Source organism: Dermochelys coriacea, chromosome 12, assembly GCF_009764565.3.
Source record: "Dermochelys coriacea isolate rDerCor1 chromosome 12, rDerCor1.pri.v4, whole genome shotgun sequence".
Lineage (NCBI taxonomy): Eukaryota > Metazoa > Chordata > Testudines > Dermochelyidae > Dermochelys > Dermochelys coriacea.
Genome location: NC_050079.1, coordinates 13,874,379 through 13,902,183, shown reverse-complemented (window position 1 = coordinate 13,902,183; position 27,805 = coordinate 13,874,379). Strand labels below are relative to the sequence as shown.

Below are 27,805 nucleotides of genomic sequence, written 5' to 3'. Positions count from 1 at the left end.
AGCTAACTTGAGTTTAGAACACACTTTTGTAGGGAAGACAAAGCCAATGAAAGAATGCACCTATGGTTCTGTTCTCTTGGTGTAGTAAAAGCCTTTCCTCTTTTTCATGAAACAGTCAAAGGTTTTCTTTAATACAAAGGGGTCAAGAGGGAGTGTGAGTATTTGAACACACTTTAGAAAGTCAGGAGTTTATGGAAATTGAGCCTGTCTTGCAGCACACATCCCTGTGTGAGGTAACATCCCCTTTTCAGACAGTGGGAGACCTAGACACACAGGCATTTCTCTGAAGTGAAAACACGTGTACAACCAGAGCCAGATCGTCTGCATTTGGCCTAATTGTGGAGGGAAAGAAAAAGGGTTCAGGACAAAAGTGTTTTCTCCCCACCTTTAGGCATGGATTATGTCCCAGTGCAATTTAGAGCAATTCAGGGTGTTTTGCTCAGCTGCAGTGAGCCCCTACGGACCGCTATGGCAGTTGGGGATCATTGGAATGCAGCAGCACTCTAGCCATGCCTCTGTATCATTCACCAGAGGTCACAAGGTGAGTGACATTGGTCTAGGTATGCGAGCTCTTCAGTACCCAAAGATTTTCCTTACACTAGAGGAAACCTCAGCTAGCCTGCTGCACACAATTTGTAAGTAGCTCCAATATTATGTTTTTCCTTCTCGGTGTACAGGCAGTGAGAGCTTTTACTCCTTTTGTTTTCTCATGAGGGACAGCTCATTACTAATTTAATATACTCTGATCCTAAAAACTGTTCACTTACAGACTGTTTTATATTGCCCACTTCCAATTTATTTTTAATTCTTATTTGCCTTATATGCTTCTGCTAATTCATACTCAAATAATTTTAGGATAATATGTACCTAAAATTTTAGTTAACAACCTTTTTTATAATTGGGGGAAAAACATGCTTAAACTTGCATAACATCCTTTAGGACTTTTGAAAATGATTTTTTGGTGACACATGTGCCTTCAAACCCAGAATCACTTCCTGATTGATTCTAGGAGGCGCTCTTAGTTAGGAGGAACTTCCAAACAAATACAGATTTCTCACTGGTATGGAAAGCTAGAGGAGCTAAGGCAAATCTAATACTGCTTTCTGTTAGCTCTGTGGCTGTTACTAAGTGGCATAGCCATTTGTCAAATTGCATAGGAAAGATATATATTCTTGCTGTTATCTTACTTGTTATATTATGGACCATGACATAAATCCCAAATATTAAATTAGGATTAAAAATATCTTCAGTAAATTTCCAACAGGCAAAAGTACCAGATAAATGTACAGATGCTTCCTGACTTACAAAATCGTTCCGTTCCGGAACACCTTGCATAACTTGAATTTTGCACAAGTCAGAAACGTATACTCAACCATTACGCAAAAAAAAAAAAAAAAATCCTCCTATTTCTAGCTTACGGAACTTTTTCCAGAAATGCAGATTTGCATAAGTCAGGTTTTGCGTAACCCGGAGAGTGTCTTTATACAATAAATAGATAAAGCAGCAACCCATCAGTTTCAGATGTTTATACAGCTTTTGTTTTGAGTGTCTGAGGCTTTTTTTTTTTTTCCTGCTATAGCAAAGCCATCAACAAAGCCTATGAAGAGTATGTTCTGTCAGTTGGAAATCTGGATGAGCGGATATTTCTGGGAGAGGATGCTGATGAGGAAATTGGAACTCTGAGAAGGTGCCTAAACACAACTTCAGGAATGGAAACAGCTGAAAGAGTGCAAATGAAGTATAATCTGCAGCAGCACTTTGACAGAGTGAGTATGACATGGTCTGTGTTACATACTGGCTGTTTTTATGATTTTTCTACTCAGTGGATGATTTGAGTAAGGCTGTGTAAAAGAAAGATGCAGCTGCTTAATTACGACTACTTTTTGTTCTGCTCTGTTTGATTTGCCTATGGCAGACAGCACAGTTATTACAATAACTGATTATAGATTAATATTTTAATTTTCTTCAGAGTATGCATTTTAGATTTACCTTTTTTTTTTTTTTTAATTTAGCAGGCAGTGTTTTTAGGGCTGCCAACTACATCAGCATTTATACTGACAAAATTCTTTTTACTTACACTGTCAGTTCTTCTTTGACTGACACTATAAGGATGTTAAGAATTTTCAAAAGCTTGTTACTAATAAATCTTTGTGTAAAACAATCTTCATTTACCTTACTTGGCTTGTTGATGACAGAAGTGTAAAATGAGTGTGTGCTTTACAGTGAGATAACATTCTGAACTGATTCAGTCCTGGAAAGAAAATTAGGAGGTATATCTTATTTTACTCAAAAAAAGTATTATATGCTCATCCAAAAAGCATGACAGTACTAATTAATTTACATGAGCGACTGCTCTCATGTTGTTGAGGTGAAATGCTCATGAGAGTTGGCTGGTGACTATAGAAGAGACTGTTTTAGAGTTCAAGTCTGATTTAAAGAGCTGAAAGAAAACCTTGTTTCAGTAGTGAAGACCACTGATAGGAAAATGTCTGTGATTTTAGGCCTAGCGGGTTTTTTTTGTTTGTTCGTTTGTTTGTTTTTGTTTTTATAATCTATCTGCTCCTCTGTAGTTGAGCTGTTTACCACTTAGACCTCAGCTGTGTTTGTTTGTTTTTTCAATTGGGTGTATACTGAGCAGGACTGAACTAACAGTATATGATTCCTTTCAAACTTCGGGTATTTGCCAAAGTGACCCCCCCAATCATTAGACTGGACATCCAGTGTCAATTCCTGCCTCAGTCTGCACCTACCTGTCACGCAGCTTTCTTATTTCCAGTGGAATAAGAGAGATGAGCAATGGAGACAGAAGGCTTGGGCCCTGATTCTGTACCACACACCATTGATGTTGGTGTGCATCTTCCCAACAGAGATAGGTGTAGGCCTTTTAATTCTCATCTCAGTAGCTGTATATAGATGAATATTGTCTTCTACTTGACATCTGCTGCATGGGGCATATATGAGCAACATAGCTGACTTCACAGAATATGCAGTACTATTTGACTATGTGCAGTCCTCAGACAGGTTTGAGAGAGTCTTTGAGGGGGGAACTGGAAAGCCTCTTTTACATGGTTTTGTCAGAATAATTATTTCAAAAGGGATATAAACCTACCCTGTCCTCTCCAGAAGGTAAAGGCACTGTTAGCATGGGGCCCAAAAAAATAAAGGACACTTCCACTGTGCATGGGTAGGTTATTGGCCCACTTTCTAATGTTATATTTATTTCCCTTCTCTCTTGTAGGCAGTGGAAAAGGACATACACTGAGATTTTTCAAAGTGAAACTAATGGGAGATGTCTAAATTCCTTTAGACAGCTTTGAAAATCTCAACTACAGTATATTCATGGTGGTTGTTTAGATATTGGAACATGTGCATGTATTACACACGAATGAGGCAAACTTATTGTTAAATTGTCAGTTTAAAAAAACCCTCAGTCTTTGCGGCTCTGACATTATATCCACATGTAACAAACTTCAGTCAGTCACTGTTTTTATACCTTGTTCTGCCATGAGTTTAGAACATGTTCAACTTCCAATAAAATAATACCTTTTTTAAATGTTATATCAATTTATAAACTTGTTGCTTCTGCTTTTAGTAGAATGTAACCACAGCTGTGCTGTGTTAAACTTTGTTTCTTCTTTGAGTTCTTGTTCATGTCAATTCCATGTGTGTGCGTGCCCACGTGCACAGTCATTGGAGATCTTTGCCTGAGTGGTATCCATAGGGTTGGCTGTGGTGCCCCTTGAGTGCCACGCTAATGCGCTGGTATATTAGGTTCTGCCGGCCCTGCGCCCTCTCAGTTCCTTCTTACCGCCCATGACGCTTGGTTGGACGCCCATGTCGCCCACCTCGCCTTGCATTGCAAGAGTGTCACCAGTTCTTTGCATATAGTTTGTAGGTAGTCAGTTAGCCATTATGGTAAATGTTAGATTAGTTCGGTGGGATTTTGCCCTGGAGCAGGGCATGCCCTGTTCCCCCCGGCTTCAAACCATGCTCGTCATGCAACAAGCCAATCCCCATGACAGCTGTTTGAAGTGCTTGGGGGAGTCCCATAGAAAGGACAAGTGCAGAATCTGTAAAAACTTTTGCCCTGGAGCCCAAAGGGAGCAGGATATCCACTTGAGGGCCCTCCTCCTGGAGGTGCTGAAGAAGCAGCAAAAGAAGAAGAGCCCACTCAGTGCCAATACTGGAGCCTGTAATGCTGGTACCGTATTCCCAGCATTCCTCCCTGGCCACCTCGAACAAAACTGTCTCCAGCACCAGAGTTGGAACACAGTACCGAATCCAACGTGGGTCAGCGCAGCAGGCCCCAACACCTGAGGAGCCGTCCCCAGAAAGGGAAGGTGAACCCATTGTCATCTTTGGACGAAGCAGTGACGGGTCCCTCCCAAACAGGTAGTCCCACTGATGACTTCAAGGAGCACCAGGCCCTTCTTAAAAGGGTGGCTACCAATTTGAACTTGAAAATTGAATTCACGGCCGAGTCTGACAACCTCTTTAATGTTGTATCCTTCTCCATCCTGGCCCGGGGCCACACTGCCTGTCCACCCAGGGATCTTTAAGGTTGCCAAATCACTGTGGCAGACCCCTTCTTCCATTCCACCTACTTCGATGAAGATGGAAAAGAAGTACTACATCCCTGCAAAGGGGTTCAAATATTTGTGTACACATCTTTCAGTGGTGTCACTGGTAGCGTCTGCTGTTAATGAAAGAGACAGGCAAGGCCAAGTCAGTGACACGCCCAAAAACAGGAGACTAGACTTGTTTTATAGGAAAATGTATTCAGTGGCCAGCCTGCAATTTCAGGTGTCTAACCACCAGGCCCTGTTAGGCAGGTACCATTTTAATCTGTGGGACTCACTTAGCAAATTCAAGGAGGCCCTCCCGCAGGACCAAGGCCAGGAGTTTGCCGCTTTAGTGGAAGAAGGCACAGCGGTGGGCGAGAGGGGTCCTCCAGAAGGCCTTGGGATGCTACAGGCTTGGTGGCCAGGGTGGTCGCCTCTACAGTGGTTATGTAGTCATACAGTCCTCTGGGTAATCCCAGGAGATGCGGGCCATTGTTCAGGACCTCCCATTTGAGGGAGGCAGGGCTCTTCTCCAAGATCATGGACTCAAGGCTCGATGGCCTTAAAGATTCCCGTACTGCCCTCTGCTCCTTGGGCCTTCATACCCCTTAGCAGGCCAGAAAGCTGTTCCACCCTCCATCTTCTCCGCCTCCCCAGTCTAGGTCCTGGTGGACTCCCCAGCTGAGCACCTACAGGAGAAAGGATAGAGACAAGGGGTCTAAGCAGCGACACTTGCCGTCTTCCCATTTGTCTGCTCAGCCTAGCGTTTTCAGGAACCAAGGAGGCCAGAAGCAGGCGGGTTGAGGGTGTGCTCAAGGACGGTGCCCCAGTCACATCCCAAGATCCACCCTCCTATTTTTTCTTCAACCGCCTGCACCCCTTCCGGTCAGCCTGGTCATGGCTGACCTCAAACTGTTGGGTTCTCGAGGTAATATCTTCCCCATACCTCTTTTTCAAGAGGTCAAGAACCTCCTGCACCTGGGGGCAGTGGAGGAGGTCCCTCAGGATATGAAAAGAAAAAAGTTCTTCTACTGCTACTCCCTAATCCCAAAAGCAAAAGGGGGCCTCAGACCCATTTTGGACCTGCATTGCCTCAACAGCTCTCTCAAGAAGTTGAAGTTTTGCGTGATCTCCCTGGCTTACGTCATCCCCTCCCTTGATCTGGGAGACTGGTATGCCACCCTCGACTTGAAGGACACGTATTTCCATTTTCCCAGGGCATAGGCTCTTCCTCTGTTTTGTGCTGGGCCAGTGCTATTTCCAATTCATGGCACTGCTCTTCGGTCTCTTGTCAGCCCCAAGAGTATTCACAATGTGCATAGCGCCAGTGACTGCTTACCTGAGGCACCGGGGTGTTCAAATTTACCTGTACCTCAACAATTGGCTAATAAAGGGATCAGGTACAGTGGCATCTCGATCTGGTTTGCTCCGCCTGTCACGAATAAATGAGAAAAAGTCAACCTTAATTCCAGTGCAACGCATAGAGTTCACTGGAGCAGTTCTCAACTCTGCTTAGACTAGAGCTTTCCTCTCCAAAGCCTGTTTCCAAGCCATGACGGGCCTGATTTTGTGCATGCAAGCCCACCCTCTCACCACCACTCACACATGCCTGCAATTGTTATACTACATGGTGGCCTGCACTTACGTGGTCCGGCATGCGCTGCTCTGCCGCAGGCCCTTGCAGGCATTGCTGACGTCCGTCTATATCCCCAACAGACACAGCATGGACCGTGTAGTCAGGGTTCAAGAACACATACTGTTGTCACTCACCTGGTGGCAGAATCCTGCATCAGTGTTGGAGGAAGTTCCCTTTGCGGCTCTGTCCCCATTGGTGACCCTCATCTCTAATGCCTCGGATCTGGGGTGGGGAGCCCACCTGGTAATCGCAGCATGCAAGGTAGTTGGTTGAATGATGATCACTCCCTGCACATCAATGTCAGGGAGCTCAGAGCGGTTCACCTGGCCTGCCAAGCCTTCCAACCTCACATAAGAAACAGGATAGTCCAGGTCCTGATGGACAATACGGCAGCTATGTTCTATATCAACAAGCAAGGCAGAGCAGAACTGCCCTTTGCCAAGAAGCCCTCAGGCTCTGGGACTTCTGTGTACAACATGACATCCATCTTGTAGCCACACACCTCCCCAAGGCCAGGAATGCTTTGGCAGGACCATCTCGTCTTGCCACAAATGGTTCCTCTATCTAGAAGTGATCAGCATCATTTTCAAGAGGTGAGGGACTCCCCGGATGGACCTGTTTATGTCTAGGCAGAACAGGAAATGCAACGTTTTCTGCTCTATTCGGAGGATCGACAGAGGCTCTCTGTCAGAAGCTTTTCTGCTCTCCTGGTTGTGAGCTCTGTTATATGCCTTCCCCCCAGTGCCGTTAATTCACAGAGTCCTCATCAAGATCAAGTAGGACAGGGTGAAGGTGATCCTCATAACTCTGGCTTGGCTGGTTTGGCACCAGGACTGGTACAGCATACTGCTGGACCTCTCGGTGGTTGCTCCATTAAGGCTACCGCTCAGGGTGGATCTGCTTTTGTCCCAAAACCACAGCAGTCTTCTGTATCCAAACCCGGCAGCACTGCACCTGAAGACTTGGATGCTGCATGGTTAAATGCAGAGGAGCAGGAGTGCTCAGCCAGTGTCCAACAGGTCCCGTGGGGCAACAGAAAGCCCTTCACCAGAGCAATCTACCTGGCCAAATAGCAGAGGTTCGCTTGTTGGACTTCAGACAAAAGCATTCAGCTGGAGTGGGCCCCACTGCAGCTCCTTTCATCTACCAAGGTCCACTTGGCCGCTATCTCGGCCATCCATCCGCTGCTCAAGGGTGGGTTGGTTTTCGCCCAGGACATGACTGCCAGGTTCCTCAAGTGCCTCTACCCTCACATCAGGGACTCAGTCCCTCAGTGTGGGTAGAGGCACTTGTGCAGGCATGGGACGCCGCTTTGAGCCTCTGGTTTCCTGCGTGCTCCTTCTAATTTCCTGGAAGGTTGTGTTCTTGGTTGCAATAACATCTGCCCGCAGGATCTCTGAGATTAGGGTGCTTATCTTGGAACCTCTCTATACGGTCTTTTACAAAGACAAGGTCCAGCTGCGGCACACCCAGCTTTCCTGCCTAAGGTGGTCTCACAGTTTCATAGGGGCCAGGACATTTACTTACCTATCTTTTTTCCAAAGCCGTATAAGTTGGAGGGGGAGTTTAGGTTGCATTCCCTCGATGTCAGGAGGGCGCTGGCCTTCTACATTGAAAGGGTCAAACCATTCCGTAAGTCAATGCAATTGTTCATTGCAGTGACTGATAGGATGAAAGGTCATCCAATGTCTGCTCAAGAATTTCTTCTTGGATCTCTACCTACATTCGTGGCTGCTACATTCAGACAATGGTGCCCCCTCCAGCAATCGTAACAGTCCATTCAACCAGGACATAGGCCTCTTTGGCAGCTTTCCTAGCCCAAGTGTCTATCCAGGACATCTGTAGGGTGGCCACCTGGTCATCTGTCCGCACGTTCACATCCAATTATGTGCCTTCCCAGGAAGCCCATGACGATGCTGTCTTCAGTAGAGCAGTGCTGCAAGCCAGGAGACTGTGAACTCCAAGTCCACTTCCCAGGATACTTCTTGAGAGTTGCCTAGAATGAAATTGACATGAGCAAGCATTTGAAGAAGAAAAAATGGTTACCTACCTTTTCATAACTGTTGTTCTTCAAGATGTGTTTCTCATGTCCATTCCATTACCTGCCCCTCTGTCGGAGTTGCCTGAAAGAAGGAGCTGAGAGGGCATGGGGCTGGCGATGCTTAATATGCCAGTGCATGAATGCGAGACTCCAGGGGGTGACGCAGCCAACCGTATGGGTACGGCTAAGGAAAAAATCTCCAATGACCACACATGGGTGCGCACACACTTGGAATGGAATGGACAAGAGCAACACATCTTGAAGAACAACAGTTCCGAAAAGGTAGGCAGCTGTTTTTTGGTGCTTCTTGGTGACCACAAAAAAAACCAATACTGTTCATGTTTGTCTGTCATTTTGCCAAGGGAGATTGGGAGATATAGAACAGAGACTTAGAAGGAAGGAGGCAGCAGAGATAGCAGGGGAGGCAGTGACATGGAGAGGTGGCTTATTTTCATTAAAGCTGAGAACCAAGTTCAGTCACACTTTGGGGCTGGGACTGTCTTTTTGTCCTGTATTTGTACAGTGCCAGCACAGTGGGGAGATGGTCTATGACTAGGGCTCCTAAGAGCTATAATAATGAAAATATCCCCTTCAGAAATGATTTACCAAAGACAAAATATGGTTGGGATGTTCCTGGATAGAAAATCCATGGAAAGGGCTTTAGAGCCTAAATGTGTTCGTATATTTTGTTTCAGTTCACACTTTACTTCCTGTGATGGCCAGCCAGCCTGACCTAAAATGCTAGTGAGAGTGTAGGCAAAAATGTATTAGGTATATTAAACAGCGCATGTTCAAAGTATAAGAAAAAATATATCTGACCACCCTGCATCAAGTGGAAAAGTACACATGGATGGAGAGAGATTTATTTAACAAATTCTGCCCATACGACAGCATGTGACATTAGCAGTCAGCAAGCCATTGTGGTACACTCAGAAATAAATTTGATGTCTGAAATGTGTTTGGTTTCTTGCTGACTCAAGGCCAGTAAAAGAAACCATATTTCTTATCTGCCTTGGTCACTTTGAAAGCAACCTTTGGGATCTTTTGTTTGAAGTAAAAGGCCTTAACTAGGAGAAGTACCTTGGAAATTGTTACTTGGAGGTGAATTTAATGCATGATGAAGTATGCAGTGTAAGAAAAAACTTTTCTTACATGTGGAATGTTAGTTTTCCCTTCTCCTATCATGCTGTTCTCTAGCATTTCTTGGGTATCTCGTGCAATTTATAACAAACTGATATGCAATCTTGTAATTTTTGTCTTTTAGTCTAAGTCACTTAGAATTACAACACCTCTTACTGGCCGCAAGTATATTAAAGAGAGCAACCCCAATGTGACCCCTGTTTCCATAGCAACATACAACTTGAGCCGTCTTCATACAATGCTGACAGGACTAAAAAATGCCCCCAGTGAAAATCTGGAGCAAATACTCAGGTTAGTGTGATCACATGATTTTTTTGGCCAATTAATAGTTTTAAAAATAGATAAATGTTTTGTATTACAACTATCATTGGTAAATTATATTTGCTGTGTTTGGTCCTAGGACAGGAGTGGGCAAACTTTTTGGGCCGAGGGTCACATCTGGGTGGGGAAATTGTATGCAGGGCAGGGGGCTGGGGTGCGGGAGGGGGTGCGTGTGCAGGAACAGGCTCAGGGCAAAGGGTTGGGGAAGAGGAGGGGTGCGGGGTTTAGGAGGGGGCTCAGGGAAGGGGGCTGGGGTGCAGGAGGGGTGCAGACTGCGGGAGGGAGCTCAGGGCAGGGGTTGGGGTGCAGCAGGGGGTTGGGGTGCAGGGTGCGGCAGGGGCGCATGGCGGTATGTGGTGCACCAGGGGGTTGGGGTGGAGGAAGGGTGTGGACTGCGGGAGGGAGCTCAGGGCAGGGGTTGGGGTGCAGCAGGGTGTTGGGGTGCAGAGTGCGGCAGGGGTGCATGGAGGTATGGGGTGCAGCCTGCAGGAGGGAGCTCGGGGCAGGGATTAGGGTGCAGCAAGGGGTTGGGGTACAGGGTGTGGCAGGGGCGCACGGAGGTGTGGGGTGCAGGAGGGGTGTGGACTGCGGGAGGGAGCTCAGGGTTGGGGTGCAGGGTGCAGCAGGGGCTCAGGGCTGGGGTGCAGCAGGGGATTGGGGTGCAGGAGGGGTGCGAGGTGCAGGCTGGGGGTTGGGGTGCAGGAGGGTTGCAGACTGTGGGAGGGAGCTCAGGGCAGGGGTTGGGGTGCAGCAGGGGCTCGAGGTGCAGGGTGCGGCAGGGGCTCAGAGGTGGGGTGCAGCAGGGGGTTGGGGTGCAGGAGGGGTGCGAGGTGCAGGCAGGGAGTTGGGGGTTGGGGTGCCCTGCCTGCCCTGGCCCCACACCATGCTGCTGCACTCTGGTAAGTGGCCGGCACCACCTCCCTGCATGGCCCCTGGGGGAAGGAGGGGGGGCCACAGAGCTCTGCATGCTGCCCTTGCCACGCCTCCAGGTACCTCCCCCAAAGCTCCCATTGGCCGTGGTTCCCCGTTCCTGGCCAATGGGAGCTGCGGGGGACGGTGCCTGGAGGGGAGGGCAACACATGGAGCCCTCTGCCCCCGGGGCCCCAGGGACATGATGCCAGCCGCCTCTGAGAGCAGCGCGGGGCCTGTGGCACTACAGGAGGCAATCTGGTGCACCGGATCCAAAGCCCTGATGGGCCAGATCTGGCCGGCGGACCATAGTTTGCCCACCCCTGTCCTAGGATGCTTGAGAGACGTGGTGGGTAAGGTAATATCTTCTAGTGGACCAACTCTTTTGATGAGAGAGACGTGCTTTCAAGACACACAGGTAAAATCATGTCATTTTTGTCAAGTAAATGAGTAGCGGAAGCTGCCAGCAGGTAGCTGTGGAAGGGCATAGGAGTCCCACAGAAAAGTCTTAAACTCCTGAGGTCCTGATCCAGTAATTTTATTCACATTTGTCCTTGAAGTTCATAGAAATCTTTTCATGGAAAAGCACTATTCATATGACTACAGGCTACAGGATCAGACCCCTTTCCAACAGGAAAATAGTAAGAAAAGCATCTTCAAGTCTGTTTTCCCCTACTACTTTTTATTTAAAGCTAAAAAATTAAAACCATTACACACTAACAGAATATAAAATATAAACACATGGTATTTTATATTTAATAACTTGTTACTCAATCAATATATTTTAATATCCTTTTATAAAGTAAGATCTGGAAAGATGCTGTTAAATTATAATAGGCCCTGAGCTTGCAAGGATGTGCATGTGCTTAACTTTAATTAGTATATATTAAAGCAGTACATGTTTGCTGCCAAAATTTTAAAGAGCGCACCTAGAACCAGAGTGTGTTGAAGTCAAACCAGCTTTGATGGCAGTAGCTTCTTCTAAGGATGCAGAGAGAATATTTACTTCATTTCAGTTCAATAACTAGTTTGTTCAAAGTTAAGAAACCCGATTTGTAGTAGAAAAAGCAGGAAAGCTTATTTTCTTCTTCCAGTCTATGAATAAAAACTAATGTGAGAGGATGAGTTCTTCTAGTTCTAAAGATTAAGGACATTGTGACCAGAAATAATCAGTACAGTTCACTAGCTACAGGTAATATTTCTTTTTTTAATTAATTGGGTTTAAATGCAAGACATGTTTTTCTGTACTTATGTAACCAGCACATTTAAGGTAACTGAATTTAGTAATTTTAAAATGTTTTGTGCATTTTTAATTGGATTCCAGTTTCAATCTAAATAGAGCCTGACACATCAATTTTAAAAAAAGGTAGTAAATATACATCACGCACTATTTTCTAACATAATAAAAATTAAATGTGAATAAATGTGTTATGATATAATTGCTTAAATAAATGTATATAGCTAGTGCGTCATCCTGGTTAGCAAACAGAAGTACCAAAATTTAGTGGCTATATTTAGTTGCAAATCAATATGATTTAATAGTTACTGATGAGAATCACTTTTTGTTTAGGAAATAGCTAAAAGGTACAAATGGAAAACTAGATTACAATTTATTTAAATCAAATCAAGGATTTCTGTTTGCTGAATTAAATCAGTGATTTAAATCACTAAGTCAGTCCACCTTGAGTGGGTCTAATCACAATGCATAAAGTTAGGCACATGGTGTTTGCACGATAGAAGAAGTTCTAGATCATCATCAGTTTTACTGCTTTAAAACTACTATGCTGAAGATTTATAAAAAGTAGATAAGGCTCTGTCTGACTTGCTGCTTGGTAAAGCATTTTGAAAAAATATTTATTTTGCCAGGGCATGTTCCAGGGATCCTTCTCAATCTATTGCAAAAAGAGTGAAAGAAATGTATGAAGTATATTGTCAGTGCACACAATCTGAAGGAGAATTCAGTAATTTCTCCAAGGGTGAGACATTTTATTTATAAAATGTAAGAATTAAAAATATCTTTAAAATACTGTGCTCTTTTAAAAGTAATTTATAATTTGAGACTTTCATTTTGGTTCAACAAATATAAGATTTCTGCACAACATATCCTTTCTGTGGAATTCTGCTATGCCTTTTATGTTTTCCCCTGGGTCCACACTGAAAGTTTATCTCCACATAAGATGTCATAAGTACTTCAATGGGAGACCTCTGGGAAGGAGGGGAGGGGGGTGGAAATAGGTGCTGCAGGTGCCACTTTTCTCTGTCAGCACTGAAGAAATGCCCAGCATGGCTTTATGGTGCAGTGCTTTTGGATGCTATAGTCTTCTGAAGTAGAAATGAAACAAATGACCCAGACCACTTTATGTTCTTTAAAAATCCCATAGCAATTTTAGCCCACCTGTGGAAATTCTCCAGGAAATAGGAAACCATACTTATTAGAAAGAGTTTGGCTTGGTTTTAATTTTTGTTATAATTTTTACTATCAATGTTTGTTCAAGCATTTTTTTTCTATTTGTATCCATTTAAATTTTCATAGATGTGGGAAATTAGGGTAGGCAGGAGTCAGGCAAATTATTTAGTGACAGTAGCTGTTGATTAAAAACCTGTAACCATTAAGGCAACTTGTCGACATCACGTCAAAATATAGAAAGTAAATATCCTTAAATCAAACGCTATATTCTCAAGCAGCATTTTTCTTTCTTTGCCTATCCTACATTTGTTATTGTCAGTGTAAATATTTTTCAATGAATTGTGCATATGGTGAAATAGACGTTTGACATTTACCAATAAAAATCTACCCCTTCCAAACCTAGATATTAAGTTTAGAATGAATACAAGAAGAATCCAAGAGAAGAGAAAAAGCTATTCACTGTATTGAAAATTTTGGCAGATATATTGGAACCTTATAAGCACAACAGCACAACCAAAAGAGCAAATTATTTGCAAAATTTATCAGAATGTTATAAGTCAGATTTCCCTGTGGAACAGTTCAGCTACTGAAGGAGAAACATGGGGGACAATTTCCCTCTATCAATATGGGACATTTTGTATCTACCAGTTATTAAAGCTACTTTCTGTTTATTGTTTGTACTCAATACAAATATTCTTCACTTACCCTCCAATCTTCTTCTACCTCCTTACCATCCCCACCCCATCATAAAGCATTTTGGGATCTCCCAAGTTGAAAAGCTATATAAACGTAATCACAACATTTGTTACTGTAGCTTAATAAAGTCATTTTTATCCTCATTTTTATGAAAAAAGCTAATAGTAAAAAAAACTAATGGCAATAGGTGGACCTTAAATCAGATATACAGAGTGTTTTTTAATATAATTTTTCATTATCTTTTTCCTCTTGCAGATAATGCTGGCAAGCATTTTCGTCTTGCTGAGGTTCTTTACTACAAGGTATTAGAGTCTGTCATTGAGCAGGAAAGGAAAAGATTAGGAGACACTGACTTATCAGTAAGTAAAATCAGTCATCAATCAGATAATTCACTTTTAAACTTGTTTTTTTTTTTTTGTTTTTTTTTTTTTTTCAAAAAGAATTGGTTGCACAGCATGACAAATGCTGTTAAGCCATTCAAAATTAGTAGGGAAGATAACTCCATAGTGAAGTTATTGTCTTAGCAATTTCCATATTAGATTGTTCAGTTTGCAAGTGCAAAGATGACATTTCTAACTGGCATTGCACACTCACTCTGGATTCAGTTCTGGCAGCAGAACTTAGGTGATAATTTTGCTTATGATGCAAAGGCAGAATAGAATGCAGTTTACCCATCTGTAGTTAGAGTTGTTAATGTATGTGAGTATGTAAATTCAAACAATATTATACATTATTTGTTTTAAAAAAAAATCTAACTTTTGAATACAATAAAGTTCAAACCAAAGACTGTTTGCCTTTTTTCTTTAATGTAGACATGTTTTTCTAAGCTAGGCTGAAGTTTACTTTAATATTTGTATTGCAGGCAATACTGGAGCAGGATGTGCTTCACAGGTCTCTCCTGGCATGTTGCCTTGAGATAATTACTTTTTCATACAAGCCTCCTGGAACTTTCCCATTAATTACGGAAATCTTTGATGTACCTGTTTATCACTTTTATAAGGTAAATGGCTTTGATCATGTGAAGTGATGATCACCAGTCATGCTGGTTACTTCTACAGACTTTTTTCTTGAAGCAAGATACTTTTTCCTCAGTTGGATGTGTAATTGCTTAAAAATCTAAGTTATGAAAACGATCATATGTGGGGTGGGTTTTCTTGTTTTAGTGGAAAAATTTAAACTGGAAAACTCATGTACTGTTAACTGTGTAATGCATTGGTGGAGTCCAAATTGTCTAGTTAAAAAATAATGGACCACAATGTTTACGTGGGATAATGGGCACTTTCTATTTCACTTCTTGACTTATTGAAAATAAACATTTATCTTCAAATCTTGTAACTTTGGTCTGACAGAGTTGTACTTATAGTGATTGATTGATGTAGATTTAATTGTATCTAGTTGTTGGGGAACAAGTATGACAGTTACATACTATTATTGAGTTAGAACAGACCTTTTTCTGTCGGGATTAATGTGATGCTTCACAAATTTAATATAAACCCATTTGAAAGAGAACAACACGAAAAGTATGATGATCTCACTTATTGTATTGGTTGCACAATGTTCTAGTTTAACATTGTAATAGGTGGGTTTCATATTTACTCACTTCACAGGTAATAGAGATTTTTATTAGAGCAGAAGATGGCCTTTGTAGAGAGGTGGTAAAACACCTTAATCATATTGAAGAGCAAATCTTGGAGAGTATGGCATGGAAACGTGAATCTCCAGTATGGGACAGAATCCGAGATAATGAGAACAAAGTTCCTACCTGTGAGGAGGTAAGTGTGAGAAGTAACAGCTATTTTTTTTTAATGCTTGTTATAAGTTTCAAGAGGCCTTGTTCAGTTTAGATGGCACTCCTTAGTAGCCCAGCCATTGGGCATTTGGGATATGAACCTGAGCAAGTCTTTTCCCAACATGTAACTATTGAGATGAAGTAGAATCATGATTATAATGATGGAAAACAAAAGCAAGTTGTCCAATCTTCTAAAATAATACATATTTAAAATGAAACAAGGTAATAGCAACCTTTAGGTATGCAACTGTGATGAGCATAGCCGTGCTTGGCATTCTCTCTACAAAATTGATATATGCAATTATAAGGCATGACTTGTGCCTTTTTCTTCCTCCCCCCGGTAAATAAGATGGATAAAATCCTGGCCCTGTTGACTTTACTGAGAGTTTTATCAATGAATTCAATGAAGCTAGGGTTTCTGTCGCTCACTTGTTTGTTTCATTCCCCTCTCCAATAACTTGCTCTTTGAAATTGGACACAGTGATAAAATGTGCTGCTTAAACTGGCTTGATTTTTAGAGTGCATCAGTATCTAAACAAGGCTAGAAATCAGTTGGATTATTCAATTAATTCATTTAATAATTAAATAAACATGCTGAAATTAACTGTTACATCAATATTATTTTAGGTAATGCCACCTCACTATTTTGAAAGATCTAATGGGAACAGTCTGGTAGGCTCTCCTTTGACTCCAAGAAGGATCAATGAAGTTCGTGCTGAAACTGGAGGGCTTGGAAAAGGTGAGATGTTAAAAATAAAATGTGTAGCCTGCATTTTAGAAGCGATACGTGCTGTTTGGTAGAGAGCTTGCACGCAGTTACATACAAGCTATAGATTATTGCTACATTTTAAAAAAAACTAATATGTGTTCCAAATAGCATCAAGGAAAGTTGCAACTATGCATTGACTAGAACTAAGCAAATAATAGATTTTTTTTCAGTTCAGAGGACTGTCATCATTCCAGTCTGACACAAATATGCCCCATTTACAGGTGGGCCCTCACTTGATTTTTTCCCCCTCAGCCAGGATATCAGCAAGTCCAGACAGATGCTAAAGAGCACCTCCTGGTGGAGGATCTCATTTATTAATAGAAAAGCCAATGCAGAATATAAAACTTTCACCTGAACATCCCCACTAGGGTGATTAGGTCATTCTTAGTGCATGTCCCCCACCTGAGTTCAAGGCTTGCCTCTGCCCAGGCTCTTCCCCCCCGGTTTAAGACTTCTTGCCCCTTCTGGAGTAATGTCCTTCTCGGGAGTCAAGGGTGCAGGGTGGTCCGTTGACAGTATCTCTTCTCCAGGGACAGCAGGTGATCCTTGCTAGGCTAGGCTTCTGGCCACTGTCTGGGAGACCAGGCCCACTTGGACGTCTGCTGACTGCACTCCTGGAGGTTCTCCATGTTGATGGGCTCCCTGCTCAGCTCTCTGGCTCAAGCTTCTCTTGGGAACTGCCCTCCCCAGGAGCGTTTTTTCACTTTGGAGTTACCCAAGTTCAGTTAGAGGGAACCATCTCAGTATGTCCGGGTGCTCAACTAAGCAGCTACCTGGGGCAGTTAGTTACCCTCAAGTGAGGCCTTCATAAGGCAGGGTGGTCCTTAAAAGTCCCCATAAAGAGCAACTGCCCGGTTTGAGGCCAAATGGAGAAATAATCCAGTTCAACTGTAATTGAATCAGAAAAAAATATTTTGCATCAAGTGAAACATTTTGGTCAACTCAGGAAAAAATCACTAATTTTAGTGTTGCTGGTAGACTAACAAAAAAGTGGCCAAATATGAATTCAAAACTTTGTCAGAATGAAGTAATAAAACATTTGACTATTTTTAAATTGCTTTTCCTCGGTCCAGGCTATTCATCCAATTTGACCTAAATTCATTAATAGTTTCAGAATACTGGGGAACACATTGTGACAAAAAAAATTTGCCCAGTTCTAATAGAGCAAATGAGATGCAATAAAAACCTGTAATATTTCATTTGAAATCTTTGTTCAACCTTATTAGCCTACAAATGAAATCAGTAGCTGAATACAGTAAGAGGTTATGGTTCTCATAAGTTCTTGCTCAATGATAAAATTGCTCCATTTTGGTAAAACACTGTAAGAGTTTAGAGTAGCAGCTGTTAGTCTGTATCCGCAAAAAGAAAAGGAGTACTTGTGGCACCTTAGAGACTAAAAAATTTATTTGAGCATAAGCTTTCGTGAGCTACAGCTCACTTCATCGGATGCAATGAAAGCTTATGCTCAAATAAACTTTAGTCTCAAAGGTGCCACAAGTCCTCCTTTTCTTTTTAAGAGTTTAGTGAGTTTTCTATATAAGAGTGACTATCAACAGCCTTAAGGTAACACCCAATAGTATAACCTGGGGATAAGAGCAAGAAAAAATCAGAGAAAAGTAAACTTAAGGTCTGTTGTAGTGTTCACTAATTGTAATTAGTGCTACAAAGACTAGGATCATACATATAAATCTTTCACTTATTGGGTATAGTCATTAAGGAACAAAAAGGCACAATCTAAGATTTTCTGCTACCCTTTTCCCTGCCCCACAAACTGGTGTAGTATGTTTTTGACTATTCAAGAATAATCATTTTAAAAAAAAAAAAAAACTCGGCTATTGTTTCTAGGAATCTGATAGAAAAAACAATCATTTACAAAAAAACAAGTAATTTCTCTAACATTTATTCATGTATGAGATTAAGTTAAAAGTTCTTTAATGACCGTAACAGTTTGGCCCAAACAGTTTGCTTTTTTAGTAATACATTGAAATGGCAGCCTTATTTAGACAATTGCATGTGACATGGACATCTTGTTCACATAGTAATTAAGTTGGCTTTTAAAAGTTGCTTCTGCTAAAGTGTGTTACATTATAGCCAGCCTGTTTCTCAGATGAAAAGGTAGTTTTAGAAGCTGTCATCCTGTGATAACACACAGTATTTAAAATATCCTGTAAGATAAGCTATTCACCAGAGTGGCTTCAGAGAGATTTAAAGACACCTAGCTGGGAACAGTTCTAGAGGACATTGGTTTGATTTAGATGAATTTTTACAGCACTGGGGCAATGATGAAGCTTAAGCATTACTGAAGCGTAAAGAGAAAAGGAGTACTTTGTGGCACCTTAGAGACTAACAAATTTATTTGAGCATAAGCTTTCATGAGCTACAGCTCACTTCATCGGATGCATTTGGTGGAAAATACAGTGGGGAGATTTCCACCAAATGCATCCGATGAAGTGAGCTGTAGCTCACGAAAGCTTATGCTCAAATAAATTTGTTAGTCTCTAAGGTGCCACAAGTACTCCTTTTCTTTTTGCGAATACAGACTAACACGGCTGCTACTCTGAAACCTGAAGCGTAAAGCTCACGTTAAATGCTTGCTTGTTTTTTTTTTTTAAATATCTTCAGGCCTTTCATCTTCTCCAACCACATTATATGACAGATACAGTTCTCCTACAACCAACCCTACTAGGAGAAGGCTATTTGTGGATAATGATAATCCCCCTGACAGTGGAACTCCTGTAAGAGTTTCACAGCAGCCTGTAGTAAATACTGTGCCAGTGCAGAATCTGACACCTGAAACTATGTCAGTTACTCCAGTGCCTGGACAGACCTTGGTTACTGTGGCAACTGCCACCGTCACAGCCAACAACGGACAAACTGTTACAATACCAGTACAAGGTAAGGGGGAAGCTCTGGGAGAATGGATTGCATTGATTACCACGAGAAACACTGAATTGCTTATCATTAGGGAGTGAAAGAGTAGGTAGACGTTTGGGAGTGGAAGGAAATGAAAAACAAAGGCCTGGGGGCTATAAAACAGGAAAGTAATAAATGGGAAAAGGCTTGGGTACTATTTAGGTGTTGAATACTGGAGCAAATGTACGTTTGTTTCCCAACTGCCTTGTATAGAAGTCATCTGTTTAACTAGCCTCCTCTTCATTGATTGAACGTAACTAAGGTTAGCCAGTTATCTTTTGGTCCATTTATGATCACGATTCCTCCGTGTTCTTTCTGGAACATTTTCTTTTACCTGCCATTACACACTTATTAAATAACTGTTCATCACTAGAAAAGTTACTGGTGCTCAGGAAGCATGGCTGGAGTTTTGAAGACACCCTTTACTGAATTCATTTTCATTTAATTACAGGCATTGCCAATGAAAATGGAGGAATAACTTTCTTCCCAGTTCAGGTAAATGTAGGTGGCCAGGCTCAAGCTGTCTCTGGCTCCATCCAGCCACTCAGTGCCCAGACCCTGGCTGGTGGTACCCTTAACACTCAGATGAGTGGGGCGGCCCTTCAGTTACCAGGCCAAGTTGCAGTTCAACAGATCTCTCCTCCTGGAGACCAACAAAGACAAAACCAGCAGTTCTCTACTATCAGCAGCAGCAAACCCCGAAAGACTGGCTCTCTGTGTCTCTTCTTTAGAAAGGTACCTTCCACTGTGAAATGTCATGTCACTGCAGTATGGGCTTTACTGGAAACATACAGAACAATGTAAACTTGTTAAGATTTCTAATTAGTAACAGGCTGTTTACATTATATATTAACATCAATTTTTTGAAAACTATTTACTTGCCTACCAGGACTTGGAGTTCAGAGTCATGTTTCTCCTGTAAGAGTTCGTATCATAAGTACTTAAAACACAGCATGTTCCTTCATTGGTTTAAATCTGTGGTGTTGGTTGTTACAAGGGAAAAACAGTCTTGAATCCAGGTCTTGTCAGGCAAGCAAAAGGAACTAGTTTTCAAATTTGCTTTAAAATGGACATTTTATTGGACACATACATGCTGCCTATTGATCTGAGCATATTAAATAATAAAACAGCTCATATTTTAAAAAAACATGCTGAGCTTTCTTTTTCATTAATTACTGTAGTGGATAAAGTTTTATGTTTAGAAAGCCATGTAAATTTAAAGAGTTTGATTTTGTCCTAATCAATGCTCTTCCTTCCAAAAGGTTTATCACTTAGCAAGTATTCGGCTGCGGGATCTCTGTGTCAAACTGGATATTTCTGCTGAGTTGAGAAAGAAAATCTGGACATGTTTTGAGTTTTCCTTGGTACAGTGCCCTGAGCTCATGATGGACAGACATTTAGACCAGCTGTTAATGTGTGCCGTTTATGTAATGGCTAAGGTAAGATGAATAAAATACACATCTGCTTTTTATTCATAACTATAAAACAAAATTTATCAGGATTATTAGTAATGTAAGGCAGCTGCATTTCCCCATCAAATAAAAAAAAAACTGTCTTTTTTAGGTTACAAAGGAAGATAAGTCATTTCAGAACATCATGCGCTGTTATAGGACCCAACCACAAGCAAGGAGTCATGTAAGTACAATTAATATTGAAGTAATGGGGTTTATATTTTTACTGAGCCCCTCAATTACTTATAATAGCTACCATCTTCAGGTATATTCCATGAATGGGAATCTAGAGTGATAACCTTTAATCTTCACTAGTGGAATTTAACACTGAAATGGTATAAATTCCTTTGTTACAATAGGATTCCATTTATTTCCAAAAATTTAAACTCCATAAACCCTGCTCGGTACAGTGCAGGTTGCCAATACCTTTTAGTAGTTTTTGAAGAGGAGGATGGCTAAATCCAAAATTCTTAGCTAACTACATGCTGTTTGACAAAATTTGGTTTAGATTCTAAATGTCTTCATTTAAAACCTAAGGTATAGTGCCCTCATTGGTGATAATCTTGTAAATAAATAGGAAGATGCATTTAAATATGTGGTATTGGGGTTAGAAAATGAGGCTGCAAAAATATCCTTTTATAAGGATGTATATTGGGATAGTCAATATTGTTTCAGTAGTTTCTCTTGTAATAAAAACATCTCTTAACAAGTACTGATCTTTCATACAAACCCTTTGCTGCTTGCATATATGGCTTCCTTCAATTAGTTTATCTCTTTGGCTTTTTGCAGGTATATCGGGCCGTCTTGATAAAGGGCAGAAGACCACGCCGTCGTTCTGGCAGCAGTGATAGCAGTATCCAGCAGAATTCCCCAACCGAGAGAAGTAAAGATAGAAGTAAGTGATTTCAAATGATCGTATGTGAACTAGTGCTCCCCCCTAAAGAGAGCTGTCATCTTAATGTTAATCCTGGGGAAAGGAAGGGTTTTATCTAGCTTCAAAGAAGATTTGAACAACCACTTCTCATGTATGGATTTTACTACCTCAAAAATGGAGTAGTAAAAATCAAATGGTTTAATTCTTGGGCAACCAGATATTTTAAATTTAAATTTAATATGGTAATATTTCAGTAACAAGACAGCTGCAGAATTTAACTCCAAGTAAATTTGCTCTATACTGGAGCTGCCCTTTACAATTTTGTCTCTACAGCTGAGTATAACATCAATTAAACCTCCATCATCCATGGCTGCTACTCAGGAGAATTTATATCGAACAAATAGAGGCCTTTTTTGATATTTGCTGTCCATAACCCAGTCAGTCTCCCTCAGGTTTGGCTTGGGTTTTATAGCAGTCAACCCCCACGCTTATCTGAAGCGATGTGTGCTGGCAGACACATAAGCCACTAGTCTGATGCATCAGTTAGTGTTGTTCTGCAGAAGACTCCCCTGTAAAGTAAACTGTCCCCAAACAAAATGAATGCCAGAAAGTATCAAAAGTGGCTACTCGTGTTCAGGCTGCCTTTATAAGTAGTTGGGGTTAAATGCAAGCACAGCAGCCTCTTCTTTCTTTTCTAGGTCTAGAGAAGAACTAGAGTTTAATTGTGAGATCGCCTTAGCAAGAATTGAGGCAGGCCAGCACCATCTCTAAGAGAACTGAAAAAAACATTCACTCAAAGTCCCTATCCCCTTGAATGCATGCTTGGGAGGTGTTCTCACTGCACACACGCCCCATGATCCTTCACTTTCTCTTTGAACCTAGGAGTATCCCATTTACACTAGCATCACAAGAGGAAGAATTTTCCATCCACATATCAGGGACTTCTCTCTCAGGGCCCCCTGCTTTGGCCTAATCTGAACATCCATTCCCTGAGTGCAGGTACCACTTTTTCTAAAGCACAAAGAAATTGATGCTTACCTGCTCGGACTTAACACCATCGCACTGCCCCTATGAACATCTCTATAGAGGATGGTGGTAGTGATCCCTAGATTTAGGGTGCCTAACGTGTCCATCTTAAAGGAGGCTTGTGACTTTTGAGTAGTTCATGCTTCAAAATTTCATCAACAAGAGAGCAGAGTTCTTCTACTTTTTCCCCCTGGCCTGTGGGGAGGTAAGAACAAGCGTGGGTATATGGCCCACCAGCCACCCCTGGCCTCAATGATCCATTCCTTCTCTTTCCCTCCTGCCTCCTTTTCTGCTGCTTCCAGCTAATGTCTGCCCTGGAGCTTCAGTGATCAAACCTTGTTTATGAAGTAGTTGTGGGAAGGTGGGGCTTGATATGCTTGCACATATTTTTTTTAAAACTTTTATTTAAAAAAACCTTTTTTTTTTTGAAAAAGGTAAATTCCAAGTTAAAAGAACATTTAGGTTGCAGTAACAAGCACTCACTGTTAGAAAATGCCAGATTTATAGTTGCCCACCCAACCTTAATTCTGTCCCCTTGTGTGCAGTATTTTCCCACAGGATGAATGTGCAGCCAACTATAGAGCTGGCGTTTTTTACCTTTTGAGAAGAGCTCAAACAATTTTAATGTGTATTTTGTTCTGTTTTTTAATAAGAGCATCAACTGGTGCTGAAGTGACTCTGAAATGCATTTAATAGAAATGGCCAGATAAGAGGGTTGTAATGTTACTCTTCCCTTTCCAGCTAGCAGAGACTCTAGTCCTGTCATGAGATCTAGCAGCACCCTGCCAGTACCACAGCCGAATAGTGCACCCCCGACTCCCACACGACTGACAGGCACAAACAGTGATATTGAGGAGGAGGAGCGAGGGGACCTTATTCGGTTCTATAACAACATCTATATTGAACACATGAAAGAATTTGCCCTGAAGTACTCTTCCACAAATGCTGTAAGTGATCTTAACTACTTTCATTAGTAAATAAAAGCTAGAACAAGAAGGTGGGTGAGGTAACATCTTTTATTGGACCAACTGCTGTTGGTGTGGTGTTCTTACACATAGTAAAAGTGCTCTTGCCACCTCATCTGCATTGCAATCAGCAACTATGAGAGGGGTGTATTTTTCACTTAAAAAAAAAAAAAAGGGGTAGCAGCAGAGAATAAGCATTTGTACTTACCCTACCTTCCAGGATGGGGGAGCTTTAATTGTTCATAAAAGTATTTTGAGATCCTTGGTGCCATACCAAACTGTATTTTTAAAGTGCCCTCCCCCTTAAGTGAAGTATGCATCTCTGAATTCCGATGAAGAAGAGTAGTGTTGTGCTTTATAAAGATTACAGTATCTGCTACCATGTTTTGGGATAGAGTAAATTGGATCATCCATTTGCATTTAAAAAAAAAAAGTCAAAAGGGGTTTATGCCTGCACTAGTCTCTCTGTTGGAAAAAGTGGTAGTGATTGATTTGTTCTTTTACATTAACAGACTGATGTTCCTCCACAATCTCTTTATCCATTTGTAAGAATTGGCTCCCCCCGCAGAATACAGCTGTCTCAGAATCACTCAATCTACATCTCACCACACAAAAATGAGTCTACACTTTCTCCGCGAGAGAAAATATTCTACTACTTCAGCAGTAGCCCCTCTAAGGTAAGAGTAAATGGTTAATATTCCAAAAATTGTGTGTGTGGATGGGGGGGTAGTTGTATTTTTTTTTTTAGAGCCCTTAATGTAGCATCCCTTTTTGCAAGTTTAAAAAAAAAAATGTAGAGAGATGTGTGGGTGCATTCACATAGCTAGCTCTCAAGTGCTGTTGTTTTTACCTATAAATAAATATTGCACATGCAGTTATTTAGGTGCAACAGAAAAGGCAATTTTAAAAAATAACACTAATGACTTAGGAGCCTAAGTTGCTTTTGAAAATGGGACTTAGTATATGGCAAGCTAGGGTGTAACTCTACAGTGCACTATCCATGAGATCCTGCCGCTGTGCACTTTGCACACTGCTGTTTCAAATGGGAGTACCTCAAATGTTCTAAAAGAGAAAATGACTGAGAATAGGGAGCTGATGCACATGAAATATGATAGTGTATTTTTATTCATAGATTTCACACAGAGTAACTGAAAATCCAAGCAAGACAGTGACCCAGACTAGAGAGAATATTCTCCTTAGACATTTCACTCCAGCAAGTTCCATAGTAATAGAAAAGCAACGATAAAGGGAAAAAAACCCAAAAGAAATGATGTAGTGTTTGACATGCCAATAATGATACAGGCTAGTTACAGTAGTGGAAGGGGACATAGCAGGAATAGGGGTTACAACGAAGGGAGAAAATAATGCTGGAATAAATAGACTTAAATTAATGCTCATGATAGACTGAAGGAAGCTGTGAGTTTCAAATCTACAGCAGTGGAGGGTATCAAAGTTTATATATGGTCATGCTTTTGTGCACATGAGAGTAACAAACCACTATGGAATCCTTGTCAAGGCTACTCAGTCTGTCAGTGAATGACAGAGACAGGGTTTTGTTTTAGAATCATCCTATGAACCTGTGAATATCCACATTTCCTATTCTTGCCATGATTATGTTTCAGAGGCTGAGTGAGATTAACAGCATGATTAGAACTGGAGAGACCCCCACAAAGAAAAGAGGCATTCTCTTGGAAGATGGTACTGAATCACCAGCCAAACGGATCTGTCAGGAGAATCACACTGCTCTACTAAGAAGATTACAAGATGTAGCAAATGATAGAGGTTCTCACTGAGTTTCATCAATTGTTTGTGTTCCAGAGCAGATACTCTTTCTTCGTCTGTCCCTGGCCATTCTGTTTTGAGGAGGTGAATGCTAAACATTTTCTGTGGATTCATGAAGCCTTTGTGAGCATCTTCCAAGCTAACCTGTGGCTGAGAATGGTAGTATTTGACCTTCAAACAGAAATCTGCCTTTAGACTGCATTGAGTCTTTGAGCTCTCCCATAAAGGGAAGTGGAGACTGATGCTGCACACTTTGTCCCATTGTGGTCAAGCACATCGCTAAAGTCATACTTCCACCTCTGAGGCTAACCCCAGGCATTCAGATTTCGCATTTGGCTTATATGCTGTGCTTTACTATGAGGACACATACAAGATTTTAATATACTATAAATTGCTTTCTAAACTATTTTGATATTTATTGCTGAGACAATGTACTCAATATAGCTTCCTAGCTTGTGATAGGAATTGTGTGTACAGGGTTTAGCCCCCAGCTGCATACACTGTTTTTCTTTGTGCTTTACTATTCTTTTTGCTGTAACTAGCAAGTCATAACAATGTACTGGTCAGATTCAGGAGTATTGCACCAAGATACTCAAATTACTCATGTGTAAACTTCTTTGTTGCTGTGGAAGGGAAGACCCATGATCTCTAGTGCTACAGCGAGGAATGCGGACAGTCCAGTTTGGACTTCAGAGCAGACTGGGAAGATTTTTTTATGAGGTAGGGAAAGAATACCTTATGAAATTACCTAAATGGATTCTCTTCAGGATCAGGTTTTGTTTTAATGTTTGGGCACTTTGCTGTGTAGGCAATTCTGTTAATGCATTTTTTAGCTGTGCAATGTTTTAAAGTGAACAAGTTCAAGGGGAGGCACTTTTGATAGGGCTGTGAAGCATAAATTTTAAAAAGCAAGTTAGTTTTGCTGTATATTTGCAATGGCACTTTCTGAATGTAAATATTTTTCAAATGGCTGAGGCTTAAGATGTTTTTCTGTATTAAAGTGATGACTTTCTATTTATATGACATCCCCCTAGATATCCTGTCAGTAAATAAGCTAAAACTAAATTCTTTGTGTGTATGCAAGTACTGATAGGGGAAGTTTTGCATTTTTCAAACTCAATATCCCAAATCAGTTTTTTTTAGTGCTAGCCATATTGTTGCCTCATGAGAAAAAGGATGGTAGTATCTTCCTTGTGCATTAAGGTTTATATTCAATTTGGCTTTTTTTAAATGTCTCATGATTAAGTCTAGTCCAATGAAGGTGCCATTTCTTCTCCCCAAAACAGAAACCTGGTGCATATAATAAATCTGGAAAATGTACTTAGTACTAGAAACATGCTGACATGTTTGAGGAAGCATTAAAGCAGCAAACTATAGGGCATTCCTCCCTGTGCTTTTTATTTAATTGCCCCAGGTGATGGGGGCCATGTACATGCATGAGGCAGGGATTTTTTTTGGGGAGGGGGTAATTGTACCCTATGCAGGCAGTGCTAAGTCAGCTATGAAAAGTGAGACAAATTTCATTGGCACAACACTGCCTCAGATGGGCTGTAGAATATGTACTTGTGTGGCAAGGACAGGGGAGTGATCAAATATGTTTGACTTGTAGAGGAGAGTATTGTTGACCACTAATACAGCATTTATCACTTTCAAGATTTGTTAAACAGCTACTTAAATTCCATGTTTTCAATAATGATTAGCATGGAAAACTTAACTTTATTTTAATTCAAATTAAATCTTAACTAGTAACTTGGATTTTTAACATGCATAAAGATTCAACAGCGGTTTTGAGTTTCTGTAAAAAAATTTATGAACTGTCAGATTATTATAATACTGTACCTTTGTCTGAAGTGTATTTTTCAATAAAGACCATTGTAAACATCTGCAAGTACTGAATGTTAGCTGATGTAATTTCCTGTGGGCAAAGATGTAAAGGATCACTGGGTTGTGTCTCTGCATGAATGCAGAGTCCTAAACACCATTGGCATGAAGAATGAGAAACTGTCACCCAAGCCCCAACTGGTGGCTTTTGCTGAGCTGAGACAAGCTGTACAGATTATGGGGCTATTATGAATACATTATTTTGACTGGACAGACAGAATGCTACAGCATCATGGTGTGGCTATTACAGATGAAATCCTGATTGTACCTCTACAATAACAAGTCGACTTAGCTGTGGCCAGTAAGAAACACACAGATTCACCTTCAAAATGTGAATCTGTACAATGCTGTCTCTCTACTACTTAGCAATCTAGTAAAACCTAGCAGCTCTGTTCAGAGTCACTACTGTTGCTCAAATCCTGCAGTGGTGATAGTATCAAAAATCAGATCACTTCACTATTCAATGGTAGAATGCTGAGTAACAGCAGAGACTGTTCAAATGAGAGCCAGAGTCCTTCCCTGCACCCCATCATGCAACAGGGGAAATAAAGCCACTGCTACTCCACCCTTTCAGCCACAGGAGCTTAAGGGCTAGACCTCACTACTGATGCAACAATGGTTTAAAATTGCAATGTATGGTAGG

At 41.3% G+C, this 27,805-nt stretch overlaps 1 protein-coding gene and 1 long non-coding RNA gene across 3 annotated transcripts in view; one reads left to right on the top strand and one right to left on the bottom strand.

Annotated features, from left to right (window-relative positions):
* RBL2 (RB transcriptional corepressor like 2) overlaps nt 1-27,164 on the top strand; it is a 63,632-nt gene extending 36,468 nt beyond the window's left edge. For both annotated transcript variants that reach the window (XM_043494959.1, XM_043494958.1), the window contains exons 8-23: nt 1,580-1,766; nt 9,504-9,670; nt 12,476-12,585; nt 13,968-14,071; nt 14,575-14,712; nt 15,320-15,484; nt 16,129-16,240; nt 18,893-19,165; nt 19,635-19,918; nt 20,446-20,622; nt 20,747-20,818; nt 21,424-21,529; nt 23,276-23,481; nt 24,012-24,176; nt 25,122-25,373; nt 25,406-27,164. In XM_043494959.1, coding sequence (XP_043350894.1) covers nt 1,580-1,766; nt 9,504-9,670; nt 12,476-12,585; nt 13,968-14,071; nt 14,575-14,712; nt 15,320-15,484; nt 16,129-16,240; nt 18,893-19,165; nt 19,635-19,918; nt 20,446-20,622; nt 20,747-20,818; nt 21,424-21,529; nt 23,276-23,481; nt 24,012-24,176; nt 25,122-25,292 — 2,437 coding nt within the window. In that variant the 3' untranslated portion in view covers nt 25,293-25,373; nt 25,406-27,164. The remainder of the gene's footprint in view (nt 1-1,579; nt 1,767-9,503; nt 9,671-12,475; nt 12,586-13,967; nt 14,072-14,574; nt 14,713-15,319; nt 15,485-16,128; nt 16,241-18,892; nt 19,166-19,634; nt 19,919-20,445; nt 20,623-20,746; nt 20,819-21,423; nt 21,530-23,275; nt 23,482-24,011; nt 24,177-25,121; nt 25,374-25,405) is intronic.
* LOC119841278 overlaps nt 1-27,212 on the bottom strand; it is a 33,667-nt gene extending 6,455 nt beyond the window's left edge. The window contains exons 1-3 of the long non-coding RNA XR_005288485.2: nt 27,121-27,212; nt 21,365-22,729; nt 13,705-17,158 (exon numbers count right to left, since the gene is read on the bottom strand). This is a non-coding gene — a long non-coding RNA (uncharacterized LOC119841278). The remainder of the gene's footprint in view (nt 1-13,704; nt 17,159-21,364; nt 22,730-27,120) is intronic.
* Between the last annotated feature and the right edge of the window lie 593 nt (nt 27,213-27,805).